This window comes from Myxocyprinus asiaticus, chromosome 34 (assembly GCF_019703515.2).
Source record: "Myxocyprinus asiaticus isolate MX2 ecotype Aquarium Trade chromosome 34, UBuf_Myxa_2, whole genome shotgun sequence".
Lineage (NCBI taxonomy): Eukaryota > Metazoa > Chordata > Actinopteri > Cypriniformes > Catostomidae > Myxocyprinus > Myxocyprinus asiaticus.
In genome coordinates, this window is record NC_059377.1 from 31106025 (window position 1) to 31127744 (window position 21720).

Below are 21720 nucleotides of genomic sequence, written 5' to 3' on the forward strand. Positions count from 1 at the left end.
TCCTGCCAGTGCGGACGTTTGTTGACACAGTTTAGAAGGATGTAGGGGCGTGATATTCACGCCCTGTTACTCGCTGGATAGAGGTGTGCCGCTACCGCCTCCTCCACAGGGGATAATTGGGCATTACCATTTTCTTCCCCCGTGATCCACATTAAAGAGGATGGCATAACTGCTCGGGCGTGCCGAGAAGGGCGCGTGCCAGGACTTAAATAGTTCATAATGAACTTTGGGGAAGAATGGAGAAGATTTGCGGGACGCTGCCGTTTGACAGCATCTGGACTGCAGGAACCATTCATCGAAACGAGACTGTTCAGGTTCCTCTGGGGGAGACCACTCAAGGTGAAGCTCTTCGACCGCCCTTGTAAGGATGCAAATCATCTCTCTGTCCTCGCTGGGGGGAGGAGTGGCAGCATCATCCACTGACCACTCGCCTGATGCAGCGAGAGACATGACATCGTCATTATTATCCCCAGCATCAGAACCACTACACGAGACGAGGCCGCCCGCTCTTTCAGAAGTTCGGAGCTCGTCTCGCACATAGCGTATTGGAAAACATGCGCTTTGGAGAGATTGAGGGGCTCGTGGGGTGTGTGCCGCCACGAAGACCACCTCAAAGTCATCCTGCACGAACTCCCGGCCCCGCCATGCCTCCTCCTGTGAATCTTCGGGTATCACAGAAGAAGCGGCTGGGAGGGTGCGTGAGGCTGAATCGTCCCTCAGAACGAGGGTGATTCGTGAGCGAAGCATCTTGAGACTCATGCCCTCACAGTGAGGGTAGCCTGTCTCCATGAGAGCTGGCCCTGCGTGGGCACAGCCCAGAAAGTAAACACAGCTCTCAGGAACAATTACGGAACAACATCTTTAAAAAGACATGAACATGTAAGTGACACTTTTAGATATATAAATATATAAATTAATATACAGTATATTTATATCACACAATATACAATACACAATATACAATTGCTTTGTAAGGATACACAAACCCTGCAGAAGCGCTGCGGGGAATCAGGATGCTGAGGCTCGTTCACCAGTGAAGCGTCAGTCGGTGAGACGGTGTGATTTTAGCGCACTGCAGGGGAGCGGAAAGTCTTCCTGTGAAGATTCTGCCTGCTGACTCGTGTATATCGACGGTGAAGGTAGAAGGCTTCTAGAAAAGAGAAGATCGCTGTCTTGGAGGAAGAAATTCTGAGGAAATTCTGTTTTTATAAATGACAGTTTCGCGCCAAAACAGGCGGGGCTCAAAAACCATAGCCAATATAAGAATACTGCCGTTATTGTAGAGAGGTTTGAACTAGGTTGTATAAGAAGGTATTCCCCATATGCACTGGTACGCAATGCCGGGTGTACTGAGTCCTAAGGGAACTTAAGGTACACCCAACCCATTTTCCCTCTCTAAAGCTAGGCACCATATTTTTTTTCTCTTATGTCAGGGTTGTTATTTTAAATTGCTATTTACACAAATTCTTCTCAAGTCTCAAAATTACTACAGTAATTTTATAATAAAGGTACATATAATTTATTTTTGGCTTGACAACAGAATAATAATAACAAGCTCTTTAGCTCCTAGACCTACGGGGAACTATATTTTAAAGGAACGAAAATCAAGCGTCAGAAAGCAGCGATCTTATTTCAGTGTTACACCGGAAGTGAAGTGAATGACATTCTCGAGCAGGACCAGGACAAACACGAGACTGTCATGCCTGATACAATGTTGCGGTCTGCCTGAATGATTTAACTGTAATGTGTTGTGTGATTCTTTCATGTAATAACGATGGCAGCGTGGACGTGTAGGTTTTTCAGGCTTAGTGACTCTTTACTAAGAGGAGCCCCAAAAGTCGTTTGCAGAGCTGGAGCAACACTAGAAAGGTATCTGACAACAGATAGTTTCACATTAACAACATAAAGTTGACTTACAACATATTTAATCTCACCTGTAGCAAATGTGTAAAATACTGTGTTTGTAAATGCGTATTATCGTGTTTTGCTTTTGCTATTTATTCAGATATTTTACTAAATAAGTATTTTCAACTCAATAGCAATTTGATATGTATATTTATATATAAGTTGCTGTTTAGGCCTATCTTTTTTTAACGTTTAGTATTACATACATACAGCCTTTAGTTTGAAGTGCTGTATACAAGTTTGTAGAGCTTCAGTAGCTCAAAAGATCAAATGCACATTGTCACTGTTACATGTGCAATGCATTGTTTGTGGAAGACCATATTTTAGGTCTTGAAATGGCTAGATGTAAATGTAATGCAACATAACTTATTATATTCTTAAAATGTAAGCACTGTCAGCAGGAAACACAAAGTTCAACCATCTATCCTGATACTGATTTCCATCATACTGCTGTCTGTCTCTTTTTTTGTTTTTTAGCAGAACACCTGTCATTCAGTGTGTAAGGACACATCAGACAGTCACCTGGTGGGATGAGCACCTCACAGAAGACAATGCTTCTTTTCTAAAAAAGACTGTTGGGGAGGAATACAGACAACAGATTACAGACAAACTCAACCCCCTTAAGGATGAACCCTGGCCTAGACATGAATGGGTGGAAGGTGGGTCACACCAACTCTGGAGTCTGTTGGAGTAATTTGGTCTGCTGGGATGGCAGTTGTTGTGATCAGTATTGTAATTTTTTTATATATACGCCAGATTAATCTTGCTGTTGTCGTGGTTGTATGGATATTAAATCTTTAATGCTGAATTCACTGCATTTCCTTAGGGAGTCGGAGGGTTGGCCTCGTGGCTGTTAAACTCGGAATGATGCCTGTGTGGACCAAATCTGGAGAGAGACATGTAGTGACCATGCTTCAGGTACAACAGCCTGAGAGGCCCAAGTTGGTGTCAGTTTAGTGTCTGTTTTTTCTAAACAGGAACATTAGCATAAAGCACTTTGAACTTAGTAATGACCAGGGTATAGAAACAAAGTGGTTAAAGGAATAGTTCACCCAAAAATAATTAAAACCATTGGCATAGCCAGAAACAAGACTCTGGAAGTGCCATGGGAAAACAGGGTGTGAAAGGTACTGAAGCACAATAAAGTGACATGGAATGTTAACAACTATTGCATTGGTGTGTAAATTATTAAAATTATTTTTAAACACTGTGTTACAGTATAATGACTTACTACTTTTGTATATTAGGGTTTTTGTATATTAAATATTAGGCTTATATATAAATCTGTCACAAAACGATGTTATTATTTTGGAACGATTAATAATTATTTTCCAAAAATATGCTGAAGACACAAAATGTACATGAAGGTGCTATTTGCACTGTACGTGAATATTGATTAAAAATACACAAGTGTTTACATTGACTAGCTCAAAAGCTTAATTATATATAATAAATTAATATGTGGCGCATTGTGGCTCATCATTAAATAAAGCATGATCACACAATTAAAGGAATAGTACACCCAAAAATGAAAATTCTCTCAATCACTTACCCTGATGCCATCCCTGATGTGTATGACTGTCTTTCTTCAGCAGAACACAAATGAAGACTTTTAGAAGAAGATAGAGCTCTTTCAGATCCTTATAATGGAAATACACAGGTGCCAGCATTTTGACAGTCCAAAAGTCACATTTAGGCAGCATAAAAGTAACCCATGCGACTCCAGTCAATCAATGAATGTCTTCTGAAGCAAACTGATACATTTGTGTAAAAAAAATGTTATTAATGTTATTAACGTTATTAACTTCTAAAAAGTACTTCCTACCAGCAGTTGACGCGAAGTGTGACGTAAGCGCGTCCACGAGTTCACACGAGAATTCGGAAGCGGTGCTTATTTACAACAAGAACGAACGTCATGCGAGAGTTCGGCCATTTCAAACAGCATCAGAGCCCTGGATGGAAGCGCCGATTTAAAGTTAAGTGTTTTAATTATTGACGTTGCTTACATAAACCTATCAATTAGCTTCAGAAGACATCTCCTAAGCAACCAAATTGGCCCAGTTGCTAGGGATGGTAGAGTCACTTGGGGTAACCTCCTCGTGGTCGCGATTAGTGGTTCTTGCTCTCAGTGGGGCGTGTGGTAAGTTGTGCAAGGATCGCGGAGGATAGCATGAGCATCCACATGCGGAGTCTCTGCAGTGTCATGCACAATGAGACACGTGATGAGATGCTTGGATTGGTGGTCTCAGAAGCGGAGGCAACTGACACTTGTCCTCCGCCACCCGGATTGAGGTGAGTAACTGCGCCACCACGAGGACCTGCTAAGTAGTGGGAATTGGGCATTCCAAATTGGGAGAAAAGGGGATAAAAAAAAGAAAATAGCTTGAGAATCTCCTTTTAATATTCCACATAAGAGAGAACGTCATATAGGTTTTGAATGACATAATGGTGACAATGTCAGAAGTTTCACTTTTGGGTGAACTATTCCTTTAAAGATCTTGGTCCATATTCACAAAGACTTACCACTAGGAGTTTTTGCTTAAAACATATTCAAAAAACTGCTAAGAGCAAGTTTTAGTAAGGAAATCTGAAGATAAGAGTAAGGTGGAGTTGACCTCGTTGCTATGGATGACGTCACGTTTTATTAGCGTGTTCTTTTAAATTGTCCTCAGTGATTGGTAGACAGGGAACTGCTATTTGTCAGCTAATACAGACAATGAGAGATATATATATGTATGTATATGTGTGTGTATATAGATATATACAGTATATGTGTGTGTGTGTGTGTATATAGATATATATATATATGTGTGTGTGTGTGTGTGTGTATATATAGATATATATACATGTGTGTGTGTGTGAGTGTATATAGAGATATATATGCATATATGTGTGTGTATATATACTACCAGTCAAAAGTTTTGAAACACTTCACTGAAATGTTTCCATGATCTTAAAAATCTTTTGATCTGAAGGCGTATGCTTAAATGTTTGAAATTAGTTTTGTAGACAAAAATATAATTGTGCCACCATATTAATTTATTTCATTATAAAACTAAAATGTAATAAAAAAAATTAAAAAAAACTTTTTTGAAATTGATGACTTGGACCAAATAATAAGAAAAAGCAGCCAATAAGTGCCCAACATAGATGGGAACTCCTTCAATACTGTTTAAAAAGCATCCCAGGGTGATACCTCAAGAAGTTGGTTGAGAAAATGTCAGGAGTACATGTCTGCAAATTCTAGGCAAAGGGTAACTACTTTGAAGATGCTAAAATATAACACAGTTTTGATTTATTTTGGATTTTGTTTAGTCACAACATAATTCCCATAGTTCCATTTATGTTATTCCATAGTTTTAATGACTTTACTATTATTCTAAAATGTGAAAAAATAAATTATATTAAAGAATGAGTGTGTTTCAGAACTTTTGACCGGTAGTGTATATATACGATCGATAGACGGATAGATAGATTGCCCATTTTAAAAGGTATTACCTATGTCATAATAATATTCTAATACATCTTTTGTTAATGTGGATTGACGATAGCAGCCACGCTTCGGGTCGTTTGTGAGTCACTCTTAAGGAGTTAGAAGTCCTCAGGAGGACTTCTAAGCTGTTGTGGGTTTACAGCTACTTTTAGTGTCAAAATGCTTCATGAATTACTCTTGGATTAAAATTGTATGAGTTCTAAAGTTAGGAGTGACATGCCCCTAATTTTTAAGAGTTGCTCCTAAATTTCCACGTTAGGAGCTACTTTTAGCCTTAAGATTTTTTGTGAAAATGGGCCCTGAGCTGATGACACCAGAATCAGTCTTTAGTAGAAAAGATCCATGATCTAGAGGGATACAATGGTACATGATACATGTTTGACCTCTCTATTACAGTGGCAAGAAAAAGTATGTAAATCCGTTGGAATTACCTGCATTTATGTATAAATTTGTTTTAAAATCTGGTTTGATCTCCATCCAAGTTACAATAATGAACAAACATAATATGTTTTAACTAATAACACACAAATTATTGTATTGTTGTTGTACATATTGAATTCATCATTCAAACATTCACAGTGTATGTTGGAAAAATATGTGAACCCCTAATCTAATGACATCAATAAAAGCTAATTCGAGTCGTTGGCAAACCTAGCATCCAGTTAAAGATCTCAGAAGACCTATGATCATGAATTATTGCTTTATATAAAGCTAGAAAGGGTTACAAAGTTATCTCAAAGAGCTTAGGTATTCATCTGTCCACAGTTAGACAAATGTCTATAAACGGAGATGATTTAGTACTGTGGCTACTCCCCCTAGAAGTGGCCATCCAGCCAAGTACTCAAAGGGCACACCGCAGAATGCTCAATGAGGTTAAAAAAAAAAAAAAAAAAAAAACAGAACCCTAGAGTGACAGCTGAAGACTTAAAGGAATCACTGGAACTGGTTAACGTCTCTGTTTATGAGTCTACTATACGGAAAGCATTTAGCAGACATGGTGTCCATGGAAGGACACCACGAAGGAAGCCGCTGTTTTACAACAAAATTGCTATCATCAAGGGAAAAATGAATTCCCAAGTTTATCAAGATATCCTGCAGGATAATGTCAGGGTGGCTGTGTGCCAGCTGAAGCTCAGTAGAAGCTGGTCGATGCAGCAGGATAATGACCCTAAACATCAAAGTAAATCCACTGCAGAATGGCTTAAAAAAAAAAAAGAATCCACCTTTTGGAGTGGCCCATTCAGAGCCTGACCTTAACCCAATAGACATGCTGTGGAATGACCTCAAGGGTGACGTTCACACCAGACATCCTAAGAATATAGCTGAGCTGAAGCAGTTCTGTAAGGAAGAATGGTCCAAAATTCCTTATGAACGTTGTGCAGGTCTAATCTGCAGCTACCGGAAACGCATGGTTGAGGTTATTGCTGCCAAAGGAGGATTGGCCAGTTATTAAATCCAAGGTTGTGTTCAATAAAGACATGAAAGATTATAATTGCTTGTGTGTTTTTAGCTTAAGCACATTGTGTTTGTATATACTTGTGACTTTGATGAAGATGAGATCAAATTTTATGACTTATTAATGCAAAAAAATAAGATAATCGCAAAGGGTTAACATACTTTTCTTGCCACTGTAAATCTGACATGAACACACCAAAAGCTCTCTCTCTTAGGTCCAGGATTGTCACGTGGTTAAACACCTGTCCAAAGAAGAGTTTGATGGGCGCACAGCAGCTCTCATTGTGGGAGGAAAAAATGTCTCTCCGTTTCATGTGAGTAACTTCTGTCCTGTAATCTCTGCCCTTCCTGAGATCCTTAACCTCTCTGAGGTGGAATTGGATAATAGACTAGAGCTTTTGTGCTTCTCTGGAGAGGGAGGATAATAAGAACTGTAGAGCTCCTAGAGAGAAATTACTGAGCTCTCAGTAGATGTAGAGGTGACCTTTGTGTGCAGGCGCATTTTGAAAAATTTAAATGGGAGGCAAGTCTGCTCATCTTTTGAGCAACTTTCTCATTTTATTCCTCTTTTGCTCATCCTTTTTCATTGTCTCTCTCCTACCGCTTTCGCACCTGTGAACCTGTATCAGAACTGGCACCGTTTTCACTGATTTGAGACAACATAAATGACTGTATTACTATATAACGATCTTTATAAATTATGTTAGAGAACATCCAAAGTAATTAGATCTTTATGCAACAATCACATGCTGCTTTAATGCAACAGTAATATGTTATAACAAATAAAATTAGAAAAGGAACTGTGCCATTAATTTAGCGTGTGGACATTTCCATTGGTTGATTTTTAATGTGAGATCTTTTTTTTAATTTTTTTTATTACTATTGTCAGACTGATTTGTTGTTGTTTTAAAACTAAACTTGTTAATAGAATGAGCACCGGCTCCAACACCATGAGGGTGGATAATGGTTATTGCACAAAACTATCAAAGTAAGAAATAAGAAAGGCTCCGATACAGAGCAGCACAAAACCACTTATGTGCATCCTGAACGCTGAATGACATGCTTAATGTAACCAGAGTGCTTCAGGGCGATCCTCGCTGCCCATTCAAAAGCGCAGAACTGCAGGTACACATCTAGTTCACAACATCAAGCAGTTTAAACCTTTTTTTACTGCAACTTTTTGTTTAAGCAGTGTCAGACAGAATTAGCAAAACACTTTAATCTCTTCACAACATCTCACAAATACGGGAACATCACTCACAGCAGAGGATTTAACATCAGACAGTGATCATCTTGAAATGTATTGTTGATGTGGTGCTTTGGTTTCACAACAGCAGATAAAAAGTTTAACCTAAAGCATTAAAGAGACGACATGTCTTGCGGAGGGTTTTACCATGCTGACTGTTATTCACTGTTAAGCATAGCAAGTTATCATCATGCAAAAACGCTCTCCAACAAGTCAATTCTCTTACAGTAATTAATTTGAGAATTGCTTCTCCCATTTAAACCACCACCACTAAAAATATTCATGTTAGTAGTTGTTGGACAACTAGTCGATTATTCGACAACCCTGACACATCCCTAGTACCCTCTCTAAAGCCTAAAGTATACTTCGCCTGTCCGCGTTTCACGACGGTCAGCGCACAATCCACGAGATGTAAATTTAGTCATCAGGAGTGTCCGCAGACATCGCACACAGTGTCTGCTTGCAGGCAGATTTTTCTGTGCGCACAGACTGTGCGGACAAACGCGCATGTGCAAGGTCGACTGTTGAGATAGAAGAGTCCACTTGATGGCAATACGCACAGTTGGGCTGTACTGTCAAGCAGTAGTCGAAGAAGAGTGCGGAAATTATGAATATAAAGCAACACAAAACAACACACTGAAACTGAAGAACAACAACACGCTGAAATAACAATTTCTTCTTCCTCCAAGAACAGTAAACAGAGCAACATATCCTTCTACATTGTTTTGTTGTTCTTGCTTCCTCTAATGGCGGATCCTCCGTTTTTCTTCTTTATCCTTCAGAGCGGATGTCCTGTAAATGACACAACTTGGTGCTGCCCTCTAACATCTGGTAGTGTATAACAAAGAAATTGTACTGCACATGTGTCGAACGTATCCATTCGTGCTCATCCGCGTGAGGTATACTTTCAAAGCTGTGCGCACACAAATGTGTGCGAGACGGAACGAAACGCGCAAAGTGAAGCATACCTGGGCCTTAACTCTCATTTCTCTCTAAGTAAAATTTGTTCCAAGAAAAGAAAAGAGTAGCAGTGATGGACAGATGAGAGAAAAATTGAGGGAGAAATTTTTTTTAAACGGCTGCAATATACTGTTCTATGGAGTTTTCAAAAGAGTCATTGTGACTTTTTTTGTTTTTTTTTTTTAATTTGGAAAAGGGTGGTGTTTGTTTCTCTCTGTACTTGACAGCTGCCACAAAGCGAGGCTTGAACTGTAATTGTCAATTTTCCTGACCTTCAGGATGAGCCTTCAGTCCCTCTTCAGTCAATCAACTCCCAAAACACAGCAGAGCTGTTTGACTTTAATGTATTCTCTTTCTCCCTGTTCATTTTGTTCCTCTCAATATCTCCTTTTTTCCCTTTTTTTTTTTTTTTTTAAGAACTAGGATAATATAAGTTAGTAGACTACTTGAAGTAACTGAAAGTCAATGTATCTCTCTCTTAGAGGGCAGAGGGATATTTAGAGATTTTCCAGAATGCAGGAATTCCTCCTAAACAGAAAATTACCACATTTTGTGTGTCAGACAATGCTATCATCAAACCAGGTAACTTGTAAAACTCTTTCTTTACCAGTTAAAGAAGTTTCTGCATCATACCTGTAATTACACATTTGCACACCAGTCATGCTCACATTTTCATGTCTTTGTCTTTTTTTTTGTTTCAGGCACACCTCTCTATGCAGCTCACTTCCGTCCAGGGCAGTATGTGGACATCACAGCCAAAACGTGAGTCTGCTATACATAAGCAATGTAAATACATCCTGTTATTGATGAGAATCTTATGTTTTGTAATTTTATGCACCATAGTGTGAAACTGAACATTGTTTTTTCCCCTCAATAGTAGATTTTTTTTAAGTTGACAGCAAGTTTTGTTGCAGACGTACTGTTTTCACGCTCTGGCAGAGAGGGATTGACGGGTACATTTATTTTTCGAGTGCTTAAAAGCATGACTGACTGATATTTTAGTCAGCAAAAATGTGCATCTTCCTTTCCCACCTTACTACTACTCATCCATCTAATTTCAAGAGCCTCATCTCCTCATCAGAAAATAAGTGTGTGAATCTCAGGAAGAGAATGGAAGGGCTGGCTGAGATCCACTTTAGTTCTTTCTGCAGTAAATCAGCCTGAGATTTTCTTTCTATGCAGATTTACACTTGATTATATTCGAGAAAAAGACCTTTGAAAACCAACGAGAAATCAAGATGTTTCTTCAGCTTGTAGGTCATTGATAATAATGTTATATTAATAATGAAACTGAATATACATCCAGTAGTGTTCTTAGGATACAAAAAATTGATTCATTTCTGCTTTTCTCATTGAATAATAGAAAAGTAACGTCTCTGTTACTGTTGTAACCTCCATTCCCTGATGGAGGGATCGAGACGTTGTGTCGATGTAGTGACTAGGGGTCACCTTGGGAGCCCCAAACACCTCTAATCTTTGAGAAAAGTCCAGTGAGAATTGGCGAGTGGAATTTGCATGCCACTCCCCCGGACATATGGGTATAAAAGGAGCTGGCTCGCAACCACTCATTCAGGTTTTGTGCTGAGGAGTCGAGACAAGGTCCCGGCCATTTCAGCGGATAGTACCGCGTTGTGGCAAGAGGGACACAACGTCTCATTCCCTCCATCAGGGAACGGAGGTTACAACAGTAACCGAGACGTTCCCCTTCTGTCACTCAACGTTGTGTTGATGTAGTGACACTAGGGGTCCCTATAGAAAAACAGCACAACAGCTGGACCGTGTTACGTGAACTGCCGATGCAGGTGCAAGCAAGCTGCTGCATGTGTAATTGCAGGTGCATCAGTCCACACGTAACCTCCCCCAACGCCCCACAAGACGTCATGTAGTTCCCCACATCCCAGAAGGGGGGAAGCGACGTAACTAGTGTGGGAGCAGGCTGCGCCAGCCGCAGCCTTTTCTCTCTGTTTTCTCTCCACAGAGTATTAGATTCGGCTGGGGCCATCTAACACTATTACACACGCCGGGGAAGTTGTTCTATTCCTTTCCTATTCTTTCAGGGGGAAAAGACCCTGTGGAGACCACATCCTGCCCGGAGGAGAGGTAACGTGGCAATGCGTCACGTGGGCTCAGTAGCCACACATGGAAGAGGCGCGGCGGTAGGTCCTGCCTGGAAGGGGAGGAGCTCTAAAAACACAGCAACCGGGGGCAGAGAGGGCTCTGCCCAAGGGAGACGCGGGTCTGCTGACAGGGAGACCGTACCGTGGAAAATACATCACAGGGGGATACCGGAGTAACTGGCACCTGTGGAGCACCTATCCCAGTACAGGGCATATTAGTACCCGTATTAGGTCCGGCTGCGAATTCCTCCATCGAATTCACGAGCCCCAGGGCTAGGGAGGAAGGACATCCAGGGTTCACGGTTCGTGAACTCGCATGGGAGAAGAAGCGCACGTCTTCACCTCATGGAGGGGAAAGGCTCTATACGCAAGCAATACACCCGACCAGCTGTTCCATATTACCAAACTTACCCGTTCGTACCTGACAAAACACGGGACGAAACCGGCTCAACCCGGAGATTGTAAAATCTTGCAAAGGTATTGGGTGTTGCCCAACTCGCTGCTCTGCAGATGTCTGCTAGAGAGGCACCATAGGCCAGTGCCCACGAGCATGCCAGACTCCTTTTAGAGTGTGCTCGTATTCCCAAAGGGGCGGGCACGGCCTGGGCTTGGTATGCCAGAGCGATGGCATCTACGATCCAGTGGGCAAGCCTCTGTTTGGAGACAGCGTTCCCTTTCTGCTGTCCACTGAAGCAGACAAAGAGCTGCTCAGAGCGTCTAAAGCTCTGCGTACGATCCAAGTAGATGCACAAAGCACGCACCGGACACAGTAACGACAGGGCTGGGTCTGCCTCCTCCACGGGCAGCGCTTGCAGCCTCACCACCTGATCCCTGAAGGGGGTCGTGGGAACCTTGGGCACATAGCCCGGCCGGGGTCTCGGGATCACATGAGAGTCTACTGCACCGAACTCCAGGCAGAAAAGGGAGTGAGAGACGTGGAGGTTCCAGAGGTCTGGGCGCGGGTGCCAGATGGTGCCCCGTCCCTGAGAGAGGAGGTCCTTCCTCAGGGGAATCAGTCAGCTTCCTGCGGGGGGCTCTATGCTGGGGCCGAGAACTGGGCTTGGGCTGTGGTGGAGCTGCCTGGGCATTCGCAGCTGCAGGGGGTCGCCCTCGATGAGAAGACGGGATACGGGATCTTGAGCCGCGCCAGGGCAAGATGTGCTGTATCGCCTCAGTCTGCTTCTTCACCGCCGAGAACTGCTGGGCAAAGTCCTCGACGGTGTCGCCGAATAGGCAGATCTAGGAGATGGGAGCGTTGAGAAAGCGAGCCTTGTCGGCATCCCTCATCTCGACTAGATTCAGCCACAGGTGGCGCTCCTGGACCACCAAGGTGGACATCGCCTGCCCGAGTGCTCGCGCCATGACCTTCGTGCGCAGTTCCTGCATCACATCGGGATCAGGACTACACACGTGCAGCTCTTTCAGTGCCTTGGCCTGGTGTACTTGCAGGAGGGCCATGGCATGCAGGGTGGAGGCAGCCTGTCCAGTGGCACTGTAGGCTTTAGTCGCCAGAGACGACGTAGTCCTACAGGCCCTGGAGGGGAGCGCCGGACGATCCCGCCAGGTGGCGGTGTTTTGCGGGCAGAGATGCCTTATCCTCCTGAGGGATCTCCGCGTACCCGTGGGCCACCCCGCCGTCTAGGGTAGTGAGAGCGGATGAGCTGGGAAGTCCAGTTCGGGCAGAAAAAGGTGCCCTCCAGGACCTCGTCAACTTGTCGCGCACTTCCGGGAAGAAGGGGACCGGGGGGGCGCGGCTGTGAGCGGCACCCCGAGCCCAGGAACCAGTCATCTAGCTGCGAGGGCTCAGGGGAGGGTGTAGAGTTCCAGTCCAACGCGACACTCGCGGTAGCCAGGGCAAGCGTGGCGTTCACCTCTGCATCGGCCTCAGGCTGGAATGGTTTTCCCTCGGAGGAAGGAAAGTCGCGACCGCAACGTTGCCATGGTCATATTCTCGGAATGAGAACACGAACCATCCACAAATGCAGCCTCGGTGTGAGTGTGGCCCAGACACATGAGGCAGCGCCCATGGCCGTCGGAGGCGGAGAGATAATGACCGCATCCAGGAATTACAAAGACGGAACAGCATCTTTAAAAAGACGTCCACGTCAATGTGCTGCTCTAATAGAGGAACATATACTCTTAAGCAGAGATATATATTCTCTTAGTACCGCTGTCCAAGCGCCCAGGGGCGTAGTCTGCACTAAGCATGCAAAAGGAGAGAAAGCCACTGGAATGCGCCGTATATCCAACAGCATACGCTTCTATCCGAGGTGAATGGACCGGCAGTGGAATTCAGCTCGCTGACACACAACCGCTCGGCTCCGAAGAAAAAATCTGAATGAGTGGTTGCGAGCCAGCTCCTTTTATACCCGTATGTCCGGGGGAGTGGCATGCAAATTCCACTCTCCAAATCTCATTGGCCTTTTCTCAAAGATTAGAGGTGTTTGAGGCTCACAAGGGAGACCCCTAGTGTCACTACATCAACACAACATCGAGTGAGTGACAGAGTTCTAAAATATTTCACATTTAATGAAAAGAGCTTTGTTTCAAAGAGCTATAAATTATAGTGTCTCAGTCTTTTCAGCCCTATTGCACACCTGAGACACCCCCTGTCTGCAGCTTCATCCACGGGTCTCCAATGCTGTAACACAACATATAAAGACAAAATTTTGTTTTGCTTACGTCTTAATAAAAATGCTTTTATTTATTTATTTATTTTTATTATGTAGCATTGGAAAAGGTTTTCAGGGTGTAATGAAGCGCTGGGGATTCAAAGGTCAGCCTGCTTCTCACGGCCAAACTAAGACGCACAGGAGGCCTGGATCTCTGGGACCAGGAGGGGTAAGTGTGTTTATATGTATGTAGATTGTTTGTGTATGTAGATGTGCAGTAGATACAATGTATGGAAGTCACTTCATCCAAGTGGGCTCTGCAGTCTTAGTTCTGCTGTAGCAAACATTAGTTTTATATGTGGTAATTTTGCATTGAAGAAATTAGTTAAATACAAATGAATCCTTTAGCCGCAGAAAATAATATTTTGACAGAAATCCACTTACAGTGGAAGTCTATGGGTACTTGTACGTGTCATGCCACAGATGCTGTCCATAAGAGATTCATTTGTATTTAACCCAAAAGATTCCTTTACTATGTAGCTGAGCTTTTGCAAAAAAGGAGGCCGCAATTCATTGCTGACTTAATATTTTGTCACAAAGGTGTTATTCAAGGTGAATGTCTTCCCGGGAAAACAAAGTGCATTCTGCAGTGCAGTGTCTCAGACTGGATTTTTTCTGAGTTTGTGGGAACTTTCCACTCTGTTAACTTTCATGTCAGTAATTTTGGGCATCCATATAAGTAACTGTCCAGTTCGGTCTATCAAGAGAGCTTTGCTGAAAGAGTTTAGTGTGACCTTTAAGTGATCTTTGAATGTTTAATGGCTTTATCTCTTCACTTCCAGGACCCAGCTAAAGTTTTCAAAGGAAAGAAAATGCCAGGCAGGATGGGAAATATTTATGACACTGCTCATGGCTTAAAGGTACACCAATGGGAATGCACACACATTTAAAACAGCAAAATAAATTGTAAATCAATTTAGGTGAGGTGTGTAATTTTTCTGATGTTGTTGGTTGACCTCCCGAAGACTGTAAATGCTGTTTCCTTGTGGCACTTTCAAATCATTGCTGCTTGTTTGAATGGTCTGACATGTCAACTTCTGGCTCAACCAATGGCATTTGAGGCAGAACTACTTGTATTAAGCTGTTGAGCAAGGAATTTACTGCTTTTTCCTACTAATGGTAGACAAGGAAACTTTTTTGGGGGGAGGATATTATTTTGCAGTTTTGTTTGGTGCTGCTAGTGGTGCAGAAATTACACACTTCACTTTTTGAATGAGTAAAATTACAGAATCTGTTTGCCCCTAAATGTGTTGCAAAATGTTCTCAGTATGAACATTTGTCCATTTAATTGGGCCATAACACACATGCTTGTGCATAAACTGCTAGGTTGCAGTTTACATTGTGCATTGCAGATTTTGGATGGCATAGACACATTTTGTTGTATCTGTGCTATGACTAAAAGTCGCTAACTAAAGGGATTAAATGCAAGCTTTAATCATGAAGCATGTATATACATAATATTGGTTTTTGACATGAAACAATTCCATGTTCTGTGGTGTGACATGCTATACTCCTGCTAAAACTAAGGATGGGATTTTCAGATGCATCGTGATCTTCATTTGAACGATATTGATATCGATTCTTAAATCCCAAGATCGCTCTTACTCTTTGCACAACCCTCTACTACAATGAGAGGAAATCACATGCATTTTCAACCAAATTTCACGCTATGCAACTAAAATGTATATATTTGGCAACTGGCTGGTAAATGTTTAGATTTCACTCACCAGTAATTGTGTAGTATAGTGGTGGAGTATTCAGCAGCGAGATCCTTTTACTGCATGTTTAGAGTAAAAGTTGTTCCGTGTAATGTGTGTCCAAAGACGAGATTCACACCGCCCATTTGTCACGCTCTTTGCAGAAATGCAGGTTTTAGCACGTTCATGTTTATACAGTATTTTTCACATTTTTTATTTTTGTTTTGCATGGAATTTTTTATAACCCTGTATTAATTAAGAGACTGCATGGGATATTTGTATGTTTAAAAAAAAAAATTGTCACACAACAGAACCATTTAAATGAACTGGTGGCAAAAAGTTGAACTAGAAGGCAAAAGAGTCATTTAAAAGTGTGAATAACTTAACAGGAATGCCAGTTGGAACACAAAATATACACTTCCCCATATAAATATGAATTTTAACCTAAAATCTTAATGTTGACTACAAAAACCATTAATGGACATGTTATGCTTTAAATACCCACATGGTATATCAAGATGCAAACAGTGCACAGTGAAAAGAATTTCAAAGCTCAGCTGCGCACTATAATATTTACTTAAAGATAGTGCAACCTCAGCACACCTAGGCTTTTTATGAAGTGACCTGGTGTCACAGTGTAATGATGATGCATGAGAGAAAATAGTGTGTGTGCATTTGTAGGTTCACTCAGTTCTTCTCTATGGCAGGTATGGAGAGTAAACACCAAATATAACGTTCTTTATGTCAACGGTTCTGTACCGGGCCACCGCAACTGTATGGTTAAGGTAAAACCCCTCAGACACACACACACACACACACACACACACACACACACACACACACATTTCACAAGTATGCAAGAATGTCTCAAACACTCGTCCTAAGGAGTTGCTTTTTGAAGGTGAAAACAGAAAGTTCATAATCTAAGTGAGAGTCTATCTCTGCTTTTAATTTTTCTGTTGCTGTCTTCAGTTTTAGCAGTGTTCAGCTAAAATAAGAGCTTTATACTGTACTGTCCACACCAGTACAAGCACTGACCTTGGCACACTTACATTTACATTTACGCATTTGGCGGACGCTTTTATCCAAGGCGACTTACAGTGCACTTATTACAGGGACAGTTCCCCTGGAGCAACCTGGAATTAAGTGCCTTGCTCAAGGACACAATGGTGGTGGCTGTGGGGATCGAACCAGCAACCTTAACCAGATTACCAGTTATGTGCTTTAGCCCACTGAGCCACCACCACTCCTGCACTTGCATGCACTCGTGCTGAGGGATTCATCTATATCAACACAGAGAGGTTCTTGTGTGTACAAAGTGCATTAATAAGCATCAGTGAATCGATCAAATATTGTCAGCATTTTGTCTTTTAGAGTGTGTTTTGCATGCACTTTTGTTTTTTGTTTTCAGAAGTATAGATAGATGACAAAATAGTACCTTGTCTAATTTTGAGGAACATACAGAAGTAGATGCTGAATCAGTAGTAAGCAAAGTTAATCTACAATTGCCAACCAATGTTGTGGTTATGTTTACCTGATCAGGTCAGAGACACAGTCCTACCAAATCGGTTGGAGAAGAACAAGAACCCACCCTTTCCCACGTTCTTTACTGATGGAGATGAGGAGCTCCCTGAAGACCTCTACGATGAAGACATGTTTCAGTTTGGAGAGTCCATCCCTGAATGAGGTCATGACCGTGCAACACTCTGCTTATACTGTTTGAAAAGACATGGGGCATGACCTTTGACTTTGGGTTTCTGTCTTTTGTCTAGTGAGTTCTGTGTTGCTGGGCTGCTGTGAAGATGAAAGTTGGTCCATAAGAACTTTTAAAAAAGCAACTAATTTTGACAAACAACACAAATACAAACAGTTTCATGTTATAAGAAGTAAATTCTTAACTCTTATATAAAACTCAACATCCACAAACTGTTGAAATTATGGATTATGTTGGATCAAGTCCCAAGAGCATGTGTGTGTTTAAACCAATAAACCTGTTTGATATAATCTTTCTGGCTTTATTGCAATTATATTTTTAAATATGTTTTATACGTATATGTACAAACTTTGCATGTTATGGCTAGGTTATCCCCTGGGAGTCCATGTAGAAGGGTTAGTAATGTAATACCATGTTCATAATGAAAATCTAGCTTTTTTTATGTTAGGAGTCCCTTGGTCAGCTTAAAAAAAAAAAAAAAAAAAAAAACTAGGCATATCAGAAATCTAATCTACTGTCTCTTAAATTGATAATGCCACATTTGTTAGAAGCCCCCTTGTAATCTGATCAGCAAATTGTGATTGATAATGTTGTGTCAGTCAAGCATTATAGTAACGTGTTTGTGTGGGTGTTTATTTTTTGAGTGAAAGTGTTGTCAGCTTTTCCTGACTAATCCAAAAGTGTCGGCATGATTGAAGAGGAAGTTGCAAATACACCAGGCTGACAGCAAAACTCTGTAAGGATGCCTGGATGGGACATACTGTGCTGCTGACCTCTGCATCAGAGAAGGGAGTGAGAGAAGTGGAAGGCTGTATAGATGCTGACAATGGTTGACATTTCTCCCTCTCTCGCTAAGTGAGGGGAATAAATCAAGGCATTAATGTTGCATGAGTTAAAGCTCACTGGCGGATGAAGGGAGTGAGTGTGTGTGAAAGGGGTGGCTGCAGTAGTCTCTAATGCCCTCAAACTCTGTTTCTTATACACAGTCTTGCTACAATATAGAAAGGTCACATACACACTTGAGTCCTTAACTGTCTGTTTCTTTCCCCCCATCCCTCCTATTTCTCTTCTAAAGAATAACCAGCATAGTAAAGTCTACAGGTAGCGGGCATTTTCTGAAATTACAGCAGCAAAACAAGACATAACTGAAACTAGTAAGACTGCAAAAAAAAAAATAATAATAATTTGATGGAAATAAAAATGCAGCAAAAGCCTGTTAATTGGGTAACTGTATGTAACCTTTCTGTGTATAGTGAAAATGTGTGATATGTTTAAAGTAATACAGAAAATTTAGCTTTAAAATATTATAAAAATATATTTATTTATTTTGGGCAGTAAAAATTAACTTATGATGTATTGTATAAATCTTCATTATGGGTGGATCAATGTCAAATGTCAAAAAACCCAACCTCAACTTGTGTGAGTTCACCCTAATATAAATTTTAATCATACATTATATGGTAATTCATGCTTTTTAACAAGAAAATTCATAAAGTATAAATCACGTTATAATTTATGGTGGAAAACAGGGGCTTTCAGACATCTCATCATGATCTATCACTTTTCATTATTTTTTTATTGAAATAGTAATGTTTCTTCTTATTTTTGGTATTACATTTTTGTTATTATGTTGGCTTGACAAAGTCAACATACTATTATTCTACAGACTGGGTTTAGGATTTTTCCCAAAATAGGGATCAGTTGTATCTCCTCCTAGAGCTTTTAAAATACATCCTCCAAACACGGCACAGACCTTCACACTGTTCCTGTTTTCGTACAGTGAACGACCAAGAAGTCCAATAGACTTGATTGACGGAATGTTCAATTGGGCCAAGACTATTCTTTTGAGTTACTCAAAAGTAAAAAGGTATTGAGTTACCCTTTTGCTCTTAATTTACAACTGCCAGCATGGATTTCTTACATAAATGTTGGCCATTCAGTTTTGTATCTATTTTAAACATTGCATGCTTTATGAAATGTGACACATAATAATGCTGGTTTCTTCTATAGGGATGCATTCTCTGTCAGAGAGACTCTTGCTGTATGTAGACAATAGCATATTAAAGGTATTATGCCCTTATAAATGATCAGATACCCACATACAGATGTGTCAGATTCCTGACCTAGTAATACGTTATTTTGGGGCTCTCTCCACACACACACACACACACACATACATAATGCAAAGGGTTTTTTTAATCTCAGTGCCACCATTGCTTGAGTGAATTCCCTGATATTCAGCATTGCACTTAAAAACAAGCACTCACTTGTACTTAATTCACTCACACACACAACCATATATATTGTTTAAACCAGCAGCACTATGAGGTCTTAATATTCTAGTTCTACCCCCCAATCGATGGCACATCTGCACCCTCACAGAATACGCACAAGTTTGTGTGCAGTGGACCCTAGTGAGAGTGTAATGCCAAACGCCTTGCCAATCTCCTAATATAATCCTCGGAACACACACATCCTGTCCCTCCACATTTCCTCTTCAAATCCCTCTTGATCACTCCACCAAACCTCACAGCAGTCACACCCCTTCCTGGAACCACACCTGCTCAACACAGCACCATACCACTGCATCCACACACACAAATCTGTGCTGATGGGGGACTAAACGAGATATAAAAACCAAGGGCTGCAGCTGGCAGAGTTGTGTGCATGTGTGTGTTGTGTATGTGGTGTGTCCAAACCAGGATGAGCCAAGTCTACACTGCCCAATGATCAAGAGTCTCTGCCAATTCTCCAAAGTGCTGGTGACCAATCCGGAGGACATAAAGAGTAAAAGTGATAAATTAATTGGTTTTATAATAGCACATTAATATTTATTAATACTAATACATATTTAGTAATTTATTCATATTTTTTTACTCATTAATTAAATATGTTATAATTAATTCTCTAATTTGAATATAGGCTTTGTAAGAATCATTATTACTACTGCTCATACCCCCTAAAAACCCTTGGAAACCACCTGAGACCACAACGCTGTGGTGGTGAGTTTTGGATGAGCAACTACCACTCACATTTTCGTTTGAAAATGTAATGTTTTGCTACAGTAAGTTTACGCCTCTCATCCACGATACAACAGCGTTTTCCTTCACCGAAAATGGAGCGTTTCTAAAACAGTCTCCATTACAGAATACTTTGAAAAACAATGAGGTTAGTCAACTGAGCGGGTTCAAGTGGATGTTGTTTTCTTTTGAAAACGCATTGATTTTGCTACCTTACTGCATACTTTGGAAAATTAGGATGTTCGGAAACTAATAAACAGAGTTGTGAAACAAAAACGGATTGGCGTCTTTTGAAAACGCATTGATTTTGCTACATTTGGCCTATCATCCACACTGGAATAACATTTTATTCCACTGAAAAATGAAGCATTTTGAAAATGGTCTCCATTACACATACTTTGGAAAACAATGATGTTTGGAAACTCAAAACAGAGTTCTCAAATGAAAATAGATTCACTGTAAACCCTAATGCTCAAAATAATTAATTGTTTTGAGTAGGGAAAAATTCAATTCAAATTCAGTTCAAATAAATTAACCTTGATGAGTATTTAAAACTTTCTTTTGAGTTCACAAAACTTACACCTTTTAAGTAATCTGAATTGTTTAATGTTTTGAGTTGAATGAACTTGTCTCTTTAAATTTACAGGAACTTAAATTTAACTGAAACTGGGAAGGAGAATTTTATTTCCCAGCATGCTTTACATGGCACTCGACAGGGAGAGTAAATGTTAAAATTATAAAGTGTTATATAGTGTGTCTTTGTGCAAGATGAATGTAAAGGGAGATTGGTAGTGTTTAATGTTTTGTTGTGTTGTTTAGAAGAGTTTCTGTCAGGTTAAAATTTTTGGGGGGTTACCATTACGGTGAATAGTGGAGCTTGAGATTAGAGTACAATATTAGATTATTCAGCAGTATAATGATATACAGTACTTGTTGAGCAGCCAAAGAATTTAATTGAAAGTTAAATATCATTGAAATGCATGAGTTAGTTTTCTCAGTATTTCAAGTTGAGAAAAAAATATTGATGTAACTGATTACCTCAATTTTTTGTTTTGTTCTGCTAGCTTATTCGGGTTTATAGGTTTATGTGGACATCTTTTGCTACGTTTCTGCATCTCGACCACACTGGAATGGCATTGTACTCCACCAGAAATGGATAAGTGTCTCCATTATCACAAAACGATGATGTTATGAAACTAAAAACAGAGTTCTCAAATGAAAATGGATTCGCGTTGGTGTTGTTTTCATTTGAAAAAGCATTGATTTTGATACGTTTATGCCACTCGTCCACATGGGAACGGCGTTTTACTCCACTGAAAACTGAGCATTACCACAGCCGTTGGAAAACAATGACATTAGGAAACTGAAAACAGAGTTTTCAAATGAAAATAGATTAATGTGTGTTTTGTTTTCGTTTGAAAACGCATTGATTTTGATATGT

At 40.8% G+C, this 21720-nt stretch overlaps 1 protein-coding gene across 3 annotated transcripts; it reads left to right on the forward strand.

The window, feature by feature from the left end:
- The first annotated feature begins 1647 nt into the window (after positions 1-1647).
- On the forward strand, positions 1648-17549 carry LOC127425197 (39S ribosomal protein L3, mitochondrial-like). 3 transcript variants are annotated; one of them, XM_051670910.1, is made up of 11 exons: positions 1648-1869; positions 2383-2564; positions 2732-2823; positions 7069-7167; positions 9542-9641; positions 9761-9821; positions 13906-14017; positions 14631-14708; positions 16253-16330; positions 17088-17232; positions 17318-17549. In XM_051670910.1, exons 1-10 carry the CDS (start codon positions 1775-1777, stop codon positions 17229-17231), a joined length of 1041 nt encoding a protein of 346 aa, XP_051526870.1. In that variant the 5' UTR covers positions 1648-1774; the 3' UTR covers position 17232; positions 17318-17549. The 3 variants fall into 3 exon arrangements, with proteins under 3 accessions (XP_051526870.1, XP_051526872.1, XP_051526871.1); XM_051670912.1 differs by having other exon boundaries at positions 2386-2564; XM_051670911.1 differs by having other exon boundaries at positions 17088-17549.
- The last annotated feature ends 4171 nt before the right edge of the window (positions 17550-21720 follow it).